The sequence below is a fragment of the Phalacrocorax aristotelis genome, chromosome 7 (genome assembly GCF_949628215.1).
Source record: "Phalacrocorax aristotelis chromosome 7, bGulAri2.1, whole genome shotgun sequence".
Lineage (NCBI taxonomy): Eukaryota > Metazoa > Chordata > Aves > Suliformes > Phalacrocoracidae > Phalacrocorax > Phalacrocorax aristotelis.
Window position 1 is genome coordinate 39886137 of NC_134282.1, and position 15263 is coordinate 39901399.

Here is a 15263-nt window from a genome sequence, read left to right on the forward strand (position 1 = left end):
TAGTTTCTTCTTGATAAACACTACTCTTACAGTCCAATTTTAACTCACTAGGCTCTGTGACAACTTAAAGGCATCAGCTGTAACTGCTATGCATAAATATATACATGTTTAAAAATACCGTTACCATTGATGCTTGTCTGCTGGTTGTTACAAGGCTAGATGCTCCATAATTTGAGTTCAGGCTTCCGATTGGCCCATTGTGGGATGGTCCCAATAAACTATGTATATCTCCATGGCCACCTGATAGGCTTGTTGAAGGCCCCACAGCATGATTTCGTAATACGTGAATGGCATCATCGAGTCTGTCCAAGCGATCCTCCATTCGAGACTGCTGTTGGGATTTAAGAGGGACAGTAAGTCATTACTGACCAGATCTGCAGACTCCTTATACTGTAACAGTTTCTACCTCAGAGATATTAGAGATAGAAGATGAAATGTGGTATCAAGACTTTGAAAGCACCTACCAGCACTACAAACAAACCAGAAAAAGAAAAGGTATCTGGAGATTTTGCTTGAGAAAGCATTCATTCCACAAATAGGTGGCAGCTTTTAAAGTGAAGCTTATTATAAGGTTAATGTTACTCAGCTTCTATCACATGGCATGAACAAGAAAAAAGGAAGCACTACAAACCAAACTATCTAATAAAGGACGAGAAAGAATGATCATAAAATCAGCCTCACCATATTGGTAAGAATTAAGAGAGGCAGTGGCTTTTTGAGAATGTGTATTACAAAAAAACTGGACAAAACTAAGTTATTTTCTAAAACGGATTTTTAAACAGATAAGGTATTTCAGAAATAAAAGCGAGTTCTGTATGTTACTGCAGAAAAGTCTGCCTTAAAATTACTTTCCTTTAAAAAAAAGACAAAAAACCCCCAAAGCAAAACCAATTCTGACATTGCAGCTCTCTAGAAACTGAAATAGCAGAACACTGGAGCCAAAAGATGGGTCATATGCCACACTAATTTAAGTTTTTTAATGGGGAATCCGAAGGAAGCATTTATTGAGAAGCAAAAAGGCACCATCTAAAGTGAAATAGTACCTCACAGACATCCTTTAAGAAGGACATTGCATCTTGCAAATGCTCGTGAAGTTGCTGTTCAACTCGATTTTTCTGGCAAAGTCAAGACAGAACAGGAAGCAAAGCACAGGTTAAGATTAATTCAAAAAAGAGGTGAGGAAACAGCTGATGTGCATGTCAGCAATAAATTGTTAGTCAAGTTAATGCAACAGAGATCTGATTATGTTAAGATAAGAAAGGGCTAATATTTAAAACTGCAGTTGTTAGGATTCTAAGATGTACATATAAATTTTATTTAATTGCAAAAAATACTGAAGAACTGATTTAGCTTAAATTTATCATGTTAGATAGAAAAAAAAGAAATTACATCTGTGGAAACCAGAAATATTAACAGATTTTCAAAACCTTCCCTCAAATTTTTCCCCTTTTCTCCCAATGCTCTATCAGAAACTGAAGGAAGAAGTCAGTAACTTAAATCCTCTGCTGAATCTTCAAAAGAAGAAAATTTACAATCCTTAATTCCTGTGTGGTTTTCTGTAAAATGTTTCATTAATACATGAACATTACCAATAACAAATAATAATTACAAATAAAATATATTTATACTTTAATGACAGTGTAATGAAAACAAGCCCAAGAGACTACCATTCAAGGAGAGAGGGGGGAGGCAAGTAATGCGAAGGCATGAAGTCTTTATCTTTTCTCCAGACTGAACTTTAGATAAGAATTAGCCATGGATTTGTGAAAAGGTACCAGAATCTCATAACAGCGCTTTAGCACCAGCTGTCCTCAGCACAGAGGCCTGATGCCCAAGGAACAGATGGTGAAAGACAAACCCTGCACGTCTTATATTGTTCAACTGAACAGGCCATTTGCTAGCAAAGAATGCATTTGTAATGCTATCCTACTGTTTCCTTTAACGATATGCAGGATTTATACAAAACCAAGCCTTCAACTTGTAAGTAAGAAGTTCTAATGTTGCTTTCAACAATTCTTACCAAGGAGTGTAGAGAGTTTTCATAGTTTGGAGATGAGGGGGCTTGTCCTCCACTCCTAGACCACTGACTGGCACCTGTTAAAATTGTCTAGGTTAATGCACAGATTTATGCAGCAGAAGTGGGAAGCAGAGATGCAGCATTTCTCAACATAATTAAGACCAACATATTCTGCATAAAGGTAAGCTAACATACGGGTATAAAAAGGAGGACAAATTCCTTGATTCTACCTTACTGAGGGATAATCTTTATATCCTGGCATCTGTAGGGTTAGACACATTATTGATAAGAAAGCAGCAACATCATCAAAGTACTTCAACATTAAAAAAAATGGACTAAACACACACACACACTGTATCTGAAATACCTGCTTTCTGCCAGTGTCACCATAAAAAGATTGCTGAATTCTTTCTTCTTCAGAATATATTCAGTATAAGTATACGCAGGCATATCTTTAACAGTATTAAAATATACAGCAAAAATGTTTAAAGAAAGCAAACAAACACTGAATTAAGGATAACTGGAAAACCATTTTTAGGACACCTCTCTACTAAATAAGCTTTAATCTAAAAGCTTTCTTTATCTTGTCTAGTTCTACACTATACTGTTTTAGATTATAATGCATTCCAAGTTTAGAAGAGTAAAAACACACCCAAGTTATTCCCACTTGTTATTTCAGATATATTTAAGGTAAATTGGTGGCTAAAGAATAATTGACTGTGCAACAAATCGACAATTATATCCACATAACCTATACACTGAAAATTCAAATGCATATCCATTCTAATCTGACATAAATATACCTAATCACCATGTAAGATTTAAAAATAATTAGATGTGAAATGCAATAACTAAAAAAGCAGTGCTTTTAAAACAAAGCCTGAAATAGTACGTGGATTTTTCTCACCAATGAATAATGCATCTTTTATAAAGACACTACATGAAATTCTATGTCCGTTAGAGACAGCTTCCTTTAGCCATACAAATGTAATAATAAAGCAATTACATTAATAAATTATGGACATTCAATCCAAAGCAGCTCATTAACAGAAGAGCCTGTGGGCTTGTTCTTTCAATAACAGCCAGAGCTGTACGTCTGGAGAACTGGGAAAAGGTTTAATAATATTACAGTTCCTTTGTTCAGAGAGCTGAGCTGCAAGTAGTTACCTTTTAAAGAACAGGTTTTATTTAACAAAAAGAGTACAGCTTGCATAGCTATTGAAATGCCTAAATATTTCCTTCCTAATTAAAAAAAAAACCCAAAACAATCTTCAATTTCATAAAAGTCCAGAGCTGCCATAACTGTGCTGGAATTCTCTTTGAGTGAGTATAATTACCAATTTTCACTTCACACCACTACTCTGGGTCTGAATCTGTAGTCTCCCTCTGCATAATTGTCACTCCTGAACTTGGGAATAACGCTTGGAGTCCCACTTATTTTTGCAAAGCATTAATGAAACAACTTTAGAATATTTTGGCTCAGTGTAATGTTCAAATTTTTATCTGGTCGAAACTCCATTTTTAGAGACAAGATCACAGTCAAGGCTCTAATGAGTGCTCGCTACTAACAGGATTGAGTGTACTACTTCCTACAATAAAGCATCAGCTGAATATTAAGCATAAAGGCAACCAGTTGAGAAAAGAAGGCAAATAGGCTCAACATCTGTGCATCTAGTCTGAATTTGGGTTGTGTGTTGTTTTTTTTTTTATGGAAAGAGGTATTATTTTATTAATGTAAGCCCAGAACAAAACTCTGCGCAGGACTTCTCACAAAGGAAACAAAAATAAAGGTGGGGAGGGAATACTCCCCCTCTCAAACGAACAACCCAACTGCAACCTGGAGATTTTAATCACACCTCTAGTAATGCTAGTGCTCTTTCTGAGCGGTGGTGGCATACTCTGTCTCCATGTCTGCGCAGGTTGCCAGATGGCACTGATTTCCTGCTTTCCTCATTCCACTCCCCCCCTTAGAAGTTTGTCCATGAAATCCACCAATTTTGTTAAAAAGCATCCTGGCACCACAAACCCTGCAATTAACAACTGCAGCATTTAGTGCAGCACCAACATAGCAGCATGAAAAAACAAATAAGCCAGGCAAGTGTTCGGATTTACAGGGGTCATCGATAGTAATCATTGTAGTATTGTTCTTACTCTTAGAGTCTCCCTAACACTAATCCCCTGGCTCCCCTTTCAAACACACACTCCCATCGGAGCAGGCAGAGGGCTGATTTTGCATCCTCAGAACCTACCGCAAACCCTTCTGAATACCTCTGATCTTGGGAGAAGGATTCTTAAAATACCAAGACTCCCACCATTCAGATCTGTATATAAACTTCACATACATATACACAATCATTAAAACTATGCAAGCAGCTAAGCTCTGGGCATGTATATGTAAAATTAGCAATTAAATGAGTGCTGGGAAGATGGGGGACACATTATTATCTCAAAATACTTGGGGGTTTTCATCCTGTTCTCAAAACTTTTACTTTAATTAGGTAAAAAAATGGCATTAGTCCTTATTCAGTAACACAACAGACAAATAAGTCAAACATGAGCTTAAATGTATGTCTCATTAAATTACTATTCTCTCAATGCTTTAAATGGCAAATAGAGTGCTCCTACTGTAATGTACAATCAAAGGATAGTAAATTATGACTTAGTCAAATCTATAATAATAAGAATGCTAAATAAACAAAGAACTAACTGCAAAAGAGGAAAAACACAATGAAGGCTAAAATGCTCCAAAATAGATTATTTTAGTATACACAAAACATTTGTTTTATCTGCAATAACTTTTTGGGTCAGGACAGAAAATGGCTACCAGGAGTATAAACAGCAATAAGTATAGTAGTAAATATAGTAGTAATTACTTTATATTGTGCTTCACTGTGTTCTTAGAGACTCATCTGGGAATAAAGATAAAAGTCCAGATTCATAAATGAAGGTAATTAACTACCGGAGCAATTTACCAAAGGCTTGATAAATTCTGTATCACTGGAATTAAAGGGGGTGGGAGGGTATAACTCTGAAGCAGATGCTAAGTTTGCGCCTGAGAAAGATTTCAATATTTGCTTATGTCTACTACTCTCTTAGCCATCAGATCCCAGAATAAGGAACACAAATCAAAGTGCAAATCTGGGAGAGTCTTACATTTGATACAGGTTCCAACAGACAAAGGGATCAACAGCAAAGGGAAAACCCAAATCCTAGGGACCTCAAATTTGTATTTTAAACCCAGAAATTAGCTAGTGCTTTCATGCTTACAAAATTAGGTGTAGTATCTAATCAGGAAACTCCAATTCAGATCTTTAAAATGTTAAATACTTTGAAGTGTCAGAACTTCTTTCTTCCAGCCACAGAGCTCTCTTCAATATTTGCTTTGATGTTGAAGTGAAAATAATAGTAATTTTCTGGTCTGATCTACCTTTTCAATACAACATGGATACACAAAGCATTTTTTGTCAACTGTAATCACTAAATCAAAAATCCCATTAATCCCATTGTTACTCAATTCAACATGTTTTTTTCAGTTACAGAAACAAAATGCCCAAAGTAGCTGCTCAGTTATGCCATGTCAGATATTCATTAATCCATGAAGTCCAGAGAAAACCAGAACAGTGTCCATTAAACATGAGTGAAGTATGAACGATGAAAGTTTTCTGAGTGACACTGCATATATAGATGTGCATAGTCACATATGTATACGACTGCATTTTGCCTGCAATAACTTTATTAATTTAGTCATCTAGATTCCCAAAAGTGTTCAGCTAAGCTCATTCTGTACACCCTTTTCTAGATTAATTTTTTTTTGTAAAAAGCAAAACACTCTTGCAAAAGTGCTCAATGGCCAGGAGGCTGCAGGGATATATTAAACAGAGAATGGGAAAACAGACTGTTGTATAAACGTCAAATAATTTAACAAATTGCACTATAGGAAAGAAGAGGGTTAAAGTTACATCATCTTGCCTGTAATTCTAGTTCTTTGTTAAACAACAAATTTAAGTCAATGGTGCTTTCACAGTCTCTCTATGTGGAGAACAGCTGTTCAACTTTTACTAGACAGCTGAGGCCATGGTGTCTGTGAAAGCTGCACTACCCACTAATAGCTGTAGACAGCTGCTCACAGTTCATCCCCACACTGGAATGCTTCTTCCCACATTCACACTACAAACACACAAAGCACAGGTGACAGAGGTGGCTACAATACAGAGCATTTATTTCAAAAAATGCCAGAAATTCTTCTCCCATAGAATGAAAGCATTCATGAAAGATATGAATGAAAAGCTATCCTGTGTAAAAATTGGGCAGTCTAATAGCCTACTGTATTTTCATTAGAGGGAACACACATCTGCTGTGTTTGTCACTGAAAGCTGCCACAGAGTTTTAATATACAGCTTTAAAAAAATCCCCAACTAAATCACTCATTTTTCTCCAATGGTACAGATACCTTTATAGCTGTGATAGTACATGGTCATTCAATGTTTTCAAAGATTATTTTAATAAGCTAATTTTCAAAGCTAGTTGCCAGGATTTTAAGTGAATGCTTATGACAAAATATCTAAGAATCTGGATTTATAAATCTGGGTTTAGTACAATGGAAAAATAAACAGAGGAGTAAAAAAACAGAGGAGTAGCAAGGAAGCTACTGTGGTTCCAAATGGAACTTTTTCAAAACAACAAACAAGTTATTGACAAACGGCTAGTCTCTACCTGTAAGAGGCGATGGTGATCCAACTGGTGTTGATGGATTTGATGGAAAACTACTGCTGGTATGATCAGGAGAATAAATCTAACAACAGACAAAAGAGACTATATATCAATACATGTCATAATACACAGTAAAAAAAAATAGCTATTAGGATTCCTGTTCGTGCTTTTAATTGTCACTGTTGATGCTGGACTGATAAAAAATAAAATTTGATCTTTCAATCACAGCTCTGTTTTATTACACCCAAGGCTCTAAAAAACGTCCCAGAGAACTTTGATTTTCAAGCAGCTGTCAAAATAAGCACAGCCTGTATTTCCTAGTGACACAAATATAACTGATCTCCCTTCTACTTCAACGGCAGCAGAAATTACAGCCTTTTTATCACTGAAGGGGAACAATATACGTTAGAGTTTACAGTACCCAGATATTTATAATAAACAAACCTTCAGGAAAATGTGGAGGAAAAATGACTTCCCAAACTTTAGAGAGAGAAAATGTTTTAGCGGTCAACACGTTATCTTCTAAAAATTATTCTTTCACAAGAACAAATACCAAGAAAGCATTCAGCTCTAGTTACTGTTGGTACCTACCAAAAAAAAAACCATCTGAAATTTTGTTGCTCTTGCTATGTATTGCAGCACATACATTTTTTCTCTTATTTCTATATCAATTGCTCCCTTAAGATATTAAACCTCAACGTACAATAATTCATTCCTTGCTATTGATGTAATTAAAAAGTCTTGATGAAAACAGAAGACATAATGCTTAAAGCTTTAATTAAAACTTCGAATTTCAAGATTTGTGGAAAATTCATTTTGCGAAGGGAACTGAACAGGTTTAGAGGCTATGGACTTTAGAACATATTTTTATAGGTCATTGGTTCAAACCTGTTTTACTTGAGCAGAGACCAGGATTTGTTAGTCATCAGATGGCAGTTAAAAAAAAAATTATTCACTGGCAGTGTGGTTGATGCCTCTTCACACAGACAATATGACACTTCAGCGTTTAGCTGACAATGAATTGGGACTTGGTTAAGTTGCATATTGTATTTTTTCAACTGACAAAACCAGGACCCAATAGATCACATGCTCCTTCCTGGTCTTCATTAAAAAAAGACCATCAGTTCCCCAATGGGAATACCTCCTCCTTTTTCATACATGCTAGAAAGAAAACATATTTAAAAGAACAAACTACCTCAAGACCATTGTAGGAAATTCATGCCTTGTACATCAGTATAAAAATAAATCTTGGGTGTCAGTATGGGAACTGTAGAGAGTTCCAGACAGATAAGATAGAGAAAATTAGAATTATGTCAGATCAAGGGCCAGGAAGTTTCCTTTGAAACTAGTTGTTTTCCACCACTCTACCTGCCACCTTTGTTTTGCTTTATTTTGTAGAAGGGAAAACCTACATTATACTAAAGCCACAATTAAAATCCGAGATCAGAATTCATTCTGCATGCAGGCCCTGGCCGCTGTGCTGTTAAATGACCAATGATGAACAACCCTGACACCTTCTGCCAGGCTTATACGGTAACATGACTCATTTTCCTGCAACAAATGAGACTCCTCCTCCTATCAGTCATGGTCCATTCCAATCAGCAGGGTGCCAATATGCCAGGGTCTAATGAAAAGGCTCTTACACAAAAGCTGCACAATTGAGAGCCTGCAGAGCCAAACCTCAGAGCTGTTAGTCCAATTTTTTAAACACTACAGTGTACATTTCAGTTAGGCTTTGTTATGTTAATATTATTGAGTCTAAAGCAACAAAGAAACATAATTCATGAATTACTTTTAGAAGTCAACTTCCCTACATTTTCTTTTCTTTTGTGAGGGGACCAGTGGTTATTTAACTACCAAGACTGTACAAAGGCCTTTACCCTATTTCTGAGGTAGGAATCAAAACATAAGTTATCACAAAGAGCTCTGATACAATCAACAAAGATAAACAGTCCTCCTGTTTGATCTCCTCTAAATTAAAGACCAAGTGTTTTGATTTGGCATTAGGCAATGAAATAAACCAGATGTTTCTCCTGCCATATAACCCTCCATGGGCACAATCTTAAAGGGTTATTGTTTGGCAAATGTTCAGGGAAACACATTAGAAATGGCACAAATACCCAGATTTTCTTTTCTTTCTATCTATACTAGTTCATTATCCAAACTAATGTATAATCCACAGGGCTTTGGGAACTTTGTGTAAATACTTTCATGTACAATTCTCTTTCTTGCCTACCCTGAGATTAAGACCACAATTATCCAGGCTTAAACCTAAAATAAAAGAACCCTTGCGAATGTATTATCTGGCATTACATGTTTAATCGCATACTATTCTGTATGGTCTTTAATACCTAAACTGAAGAACGAATGTCGTATCCTCTGATGTTTCGCACGTGAAAGGCCTACTGTGAGATGTACATCAACAGAATTTTAGAACTAGAAATTGCTCTCAACAGTTGCAGCAGTAGCCTTTAAAATACTAACAGAAAGGCATACAGTGCTGTCGTAGGAAAAAAAAAGTCAAGACAATCACAGTATTTAGACAAAACTTTGTTCAAACTGAAGAATACTCTTGGTTTACTACCCACCAAAATTCATGTGCACTAGCTTCGCCTGCAGGAGAGACCACCTCCCGGCTCCCCACAACCGAACGCGGTGTTCCTTGCCGAACCAGCACAAGAAGTGTGCTGGGTGCACGTGTGTTGCAGGGGAAGCAGATGGATGAGGCGAGGGATTTGAAGTGTGCAGACTATGGCATGCACTGATACAGCAGATGGAATGCATCACCATCAGCTATGACAGAAATGATTTATGGAATGACCTGGCTGCTCCTGCGAAGCAACAACATGGGATGACAGAAACAAGTTTCTATGGCAACCAGAGCCCACCCACTAGTTAGATTAAACATTTCTGCCCTGACTTCCACTTGCAATATATTTAGAGTTTTTCCTCAAAACATCAGCCTGGTTTTCTCAGCTAGTGACTTGGGCAAAAATACCTGAATGGATGAGAAAATAATTTTAAAAAGGAGAGCAGTGGAAAACGCCACAAAGTCCCACAGGTCTAACTGGCCAGTGCATCAGACTTAACAGAAATTTTGGTCAGCCTGCAGAACAGCAGACATCCCAGTACATCTCCAGAGTAAAGAACAGCCTGAAGCATGTACGCATTGCTATTTCTAGGAGTCAAAACAATCCCAGTTCTTTCCTGATAGGTCTCAAACAGACAGAAAGAGAGTGTTAACTGCCCTCTGGACTTGTGAATTGTTATCTACTTGCTGAATCCCCAAAAGCAAGACAACATTTTTCTCCTCAAAGCCAGTAGGTCAGAGTTCTCCTACCCAATATGGACATTGCAGACATTATCAGACCTGGTAATCTTTTAACATATGACCCTCTGGGGGTTGCAAGGGTAACAGGATCTGCACGAATATGCACATTTACATTCACTGGTATGAGGTGAGGGATGCAGAATCCAACCCAGGAATGGTCTTTTGGGGCTGCGAAGTAGTCATTTCTACCTTTTAAATCAGATTTAGTCTCCCTATTTGCTATGTATAAGAAACAAAGTGCTCCCCCAGCCACCACTCCTAACTGACATTTCTGCTATATTGTATCAATTACTGCTTTATAAAAAGTACATTCGATTGTATTAATGCAAAAACAATTGCTGTATGTGTGCATATGTAAACAGAGCTTCTAGTAGACTGAAGATACTTGCAACGTTTTACATTATCTACATTACTCCAACGAGAGTTAAGAGTTTAAACTTTATGCATATGCAGCATTTTAAAGGCTATTCCATAAATTATAGCTATACACCACAGCATTCAAAACCTCTCAGTTTTATAAGGCCACTGAGAAAACATTTTAAACCTTGAAGCAGGACCTGCTCTAAGAGTAATGTTGAAAATATTATGTGGGGGAGACAATCAAACATTAAACTTTTTATGATTATCTCTTACTTTTTCTAAACAACTTCCTAAACTCTATCTACCCATCATTTTTCCATCACCTGAAAAAAACCAGGAAGTCAGAATGAATCTTCTACAAATAAAAGCATTCTCCACTTGCTTTAGTAGACATTTGTCTAGTATACGGCATTGTGTCATAGTACATTATTTAAACTTCTACATGAAAACCCCTGCTTTGATATTATAAAATGAATTGAACACATAAATAATGGATGCACTGATCAAAATACATCTTTCAAATCTGAATATTCTAACTGCTACTTACAGATGCCAATGCCTTTCCAAGTGCATCACCTGTCTGTGAGCTTCCAGCACCATTTCCTCTGTTTCCTGTAATGTGGAAAGCAAACCCAAACTTATTTTTAAAGTCGAAATTTTATTTACTTTTATTTTTATTCATCATGTACAGTTGAGCATCCAACTTTTTAAACAGATATTCTGAGGAAGTCATTGTTAACAGAATCAGTTCTCATTATACTTAAAAATTTAATTAAAACAATTAGATTTAATTTTAGATGCTCTTCTCTTTAAAGTCAAACACAGTATCACCATGATAACTTAAAGACCAACAAGTGAAAGCAGTTAGAAAAAAGACAATTATTTTCTAGGATCACAGGCTAATTTTAATGAAATGTGAAAAGAAAATATAAATCAGAAAATTATATTATTGCAGCTTATTTCTAAACTGTTATCACTAAAGTGCTGCATGTTTCATTAAACTCTTAAAAGTCAAATTCACCAACCAGTTCCTTGTGTGCCTCCTTGCTCCCCCACTCTAATTCCCTGTGTTGTACTCTCATCTTTATTTTAGCAAATCCCTGAAAAACTCTTATCCACCAAACTTTCTGTCACCCCTGCTCTCAGCTGCATGTCAGCAGTTTTCTGTGCCCTTTTCCTCCACTCACCATCAAGCCAAGAGGAGGTCTGAAGCCCTGCCAACTGGAAACACAGAAAGGACCTGAATCCTCTCAAATATCTGCTTTACTGAAGACAGACCCTTTAAGTGAATCTGCTTTCTCTAATTATCAACTTCTAATGCCAAAAAATTGTATTTAATGTGAATGTAAGCCGTTCACATCAGAAATCCAAATCACACAAAACTTGCTCTTTCAAATTTGTGTCAAACTTGGATTTTCCAGCCTGAATTTCCCATGCAGGTTGATTAACTGTGCTCTGGTTAAAGTTTTAAGCAAGTTCCCAAATCAAAGCCAATATAGCCACTCTAAATTCCACTTCCTCAAATAAAGCTAAGTACAAATCATATCAAACTGACAAGTGGCGTCTACAAGCATTTAATTTCTACAGCTGTATCTTAAGATGTACAAATACGGGCAAGGAACAGATGATCATCTTATGTACCATGCTTTCTAGGTAAGCACAGAAGAGACTAAACCAGCCACCATACTGGCTACTCAGTAATCTCTAAATCAGTTAAGAAAGGAATTTATGATGCAGTTTATCAAGCTCCCCAAAGAAACAGTCTTCCTTTCTCCTGCACAGTATCTTGGTGATACAGCAGCTCTGAAAACGGCAACACCAGAATTACCTACACGAACATGTACATACACTAAACTACAGAAGGATAATTGCTGTTAAGTCAGATGGATACAATCTTCTGAGCATATGCTTGGCTGCGAAAGCAAATAAACCAGCAAGTCTTAAGCTGACTGCAAAACGATTTGCCTCATCTCAGCCATACTGTGGACAGAAATGTCACAGTGGTGCGGTATCCCTGATCTACAAGCATCCCATAAATTAAATCTTACTAATTTTGTGCGTCACACAGCCCTAAATTTCATTTTCTTGTAAAATTAGAAAAAGAAAGCAGGAAGAACTTTTTACCCAGAATATTATCTGATCCATTGACAGGTGGAGTGTGTGAGGCAGCTACATACGGTGAACTGCTGGTACCGCCACGATGGAAGCTAGACATTGGAGGAAGACTGGCATTTATGTCTGTAGGTGAGACTGAATGCGGGGGATAGCTCTAAAGAGAACAGAAACAGACATGTCATTAAGTAGTCTTGAAATAAATGTTGGCATTTTAAGATCCCAAATATACAATACCCAGCTCTTTATTAAAGAGACTAATCCATCCTTTGGGACAGACCACAGATTTTTATTTATACAACAAACATAAATCAAAGGACATAAATCTAATACAGTAAGTTTGTGATTTCTGACAACTAGGGTTTTAACTGACATACATGAGAACCAAAGAATAAATGAATTCTGGTGTTAGATCTCTATATACAAGTACAAATAATATTTATCTGTGCTGTGTATCTTACCAAACGGTCATGTGTGTGCAGGCTGCCATAACTGCCAGACTGGGACATGTGGGAAGAGGAGCCTCCCAGCATCCCACCATAGCCGGGCTGGCTCATGCCATTGGATGAACTCCAGAGGTCAGAAGAATTGTGGGTCCCATCTTTTTGTTTGTGGGGTTTTTTTGTTTTGTTTTAATAAAAAAGAAAACAAGAAAAATATGTTTAATGAGGAAGAGTACTGAGTTCTACTCTCCTGTATAAGATTATTTCAAAAGAATACACAATTCAGCTTCTCAGACTAACATGAGCAGGGAAATGGTGACCAGTTTATACTGTGTCTTCTATTTTCATGCCACCACACTGTTTCTATATTTATAAAAAAACCCCAAAAACCAACAGAGGCTTTATAGCTGAAATACAATCCAACCACAGCTGAGAAAATACCAAGTACTTCTGCTAATTACAGAGACCTTCAGTAAGCCCAGATTTACATCAAGAGGGTTGATAAAAATTCCAGACTGAAAGAAATAATTAAGAAACAGGGTGGAGGAGAGAGAAGTTTGGTTAAGGAGAGCTCATCATAAACATACAGTGCAAAACATCTATTAACCTAAAATAAGTAATTTATAGTCTAAAATACCTTGGTACCATAAAAATACAAAATAATTTCATAATAGCAGATTTAAGTAACTGAAATAACTACGTTACATAAGCCTTAAACCCGTGTGTCAATGCAGTTTTCCTTCTGTAGCACAAAGTGAAGTGCTCTGTAAATTCCCCATACTGAGAGACTATGCTTTCAATATGATCCAAAACCTCATCAGACTACAGTACGACCTAATTGTATGACGTGAGGCTGAGGAAATGAACTCTACTCTCATTTTGTTCAATGCAAAACCCTTTTTTTTCAAGCATTTGAGAACTGAAGACTGTTAGCTGATATAGTACAGTCAAATTCCATAACAGTCATGAAGCCCTCACCTCATTTTTCTCTATCACTCCAGTGTGCTGCTCTGAAGCCCCTACAAATCAAAGGATGGCGGATTCTGTCCATCTGGCCTGGTGTATAATTCCCTTAAATTTCAGTCAGCAATTAATGTCACGAGAAAACCTTTAAATCAAGAGACAACTCCCTTCATCTAACTGTTTTAGAAGTATATAAAACTTAACCGTAGCCTCTAGCACAACATGTTTACCTTTACCTCATTCATTTGGTACAAGAGTGGCTGACTGCAGATTTCTGCCTGAAGGACAAGTGACACCTACCCGTATATTTGAAATTATTTTACCCACCTTGCATAAAGAAAGTGCTAGCAAACATACTGCTTGGTGGCTTCGGAGACGGGTAACTTGGAGATTCTCTGTTGAAATCATCAGAACTTGGGGATGGTGCATACACCTAAGCAGTGAAGAGCGATAAAAGCCGGTTAGTAGTATTTGGGTGCCATGCATTAAAAAACCCATAACAGCATACACAGATAGAAAGCACAAATAAAAAAAGAACAGTGTAGCAAGCTGCAGCATTTGTTGCCCTTGCTTTATTTGCTTTTTAGCAAGTTGCCACAGTACAGAAGAACTACAGTAGAATGATCGTAACAACACGCTTTCTGGTGTGCCAACTCAGCCAGGTGGCCTGATAAAAGCTTGAATGCTGATTTTGCTTTCTAACTGGGGGACTCGCACAGACTTGTTGCTCAAGATAAAACAACTGGGCCCCAAACAAATTTTATTTTAAAACAACTGTATGCCTGTTTGAGTATTTAATTAGCTGGCATCCCAATAATCAGAAAGAAAAAGAACATCCATTGACGAATAAAAAGATTTTAATGCAACCATTGTATCACCCATTCAGAAACTTGCATGCCTTTGCAGAGTCATCAAAAATATATGTAATGCAAATCCTGAGGAATAATCTTAAAACTGCAACATCAAGGAAATTATTTTCACACTAGCCTAGCATTAAAGAAAACCAGCATCATTCTTTTTCCAGTGTAACACCACATTGGAATGAGTTGAGAATCAACTTGCAAACAATGAATTTTCTTAACAAGTGAAAAATTTTAATATGCCAAATAAACATAATGATTCGAAGTCTTTCACTGCAGTGACTCTAAGAAGAAATATAAACCATATTCAGGAATAAGTCAGTCAAATAAACAAAGCCAGTATTCACAGATGCAAGGACTGTACCCATAACGTTAGGTGTTCCAAGCAATGCTATTTCTTCGTAACAGTATTTCAGTCAATATGCTAAATATTGCAATATGACTAGCTTATGTAAAAAGAAAAATCT

General features: G+C 36.7%; 1 protein-coding gene across 15 annotated transcripts in view; it reads right to left on the minus strand.

Moving 5' to 3' along the window:
• The window catches only part of TCF12 (transcription factor 12), a 220839-nt gene that overhangs the window by 16733 nt on the left and 188843 nt on the right, over positions 1 to 15263 (minus strand). For 9 of the 15 annotated variants that reach the window (XM_075100285.1, XM_075100281.1, XM_075100279.1 and 6 more), the window contains 8 exons: positions 14264 to 14369; positions 12992 to 13131; positions 12543 to 12687; positions 10966 to 11030; positions 6731 to 6809; positions 2021 to 2094; positions 1044 to 1115; positions 125 to 331 (listed from right to left, as the gene is read on the minus strand). In XM_075100285.1, coding sequence (XP_074956386.1) covers positions 125 to 331; positions 1044 to 1115; positions 2021 to 2094; positions 6731 to 6809; positions 10966 to 11030; positions 12543 to 12687; positions 12992 to 13131; positions 14264 to 14369 — 888 coding nt within the window. The remainder of the gene's footprint in view (positions 1 to 124; positions 332 to 1043; positions 1116 to 2020; positions 2095 to 6730; positions 6810 to 10965; positions 11031 to 12542; positions 12688 to 12991; positions 13132 to 14263; positions 14370 to 15263) is intronic. The other 6 variants (XM_075100286.1, XM_075100284.1, XM_075100283.1 and 3 more) reach the window with 1 other exon arrangement.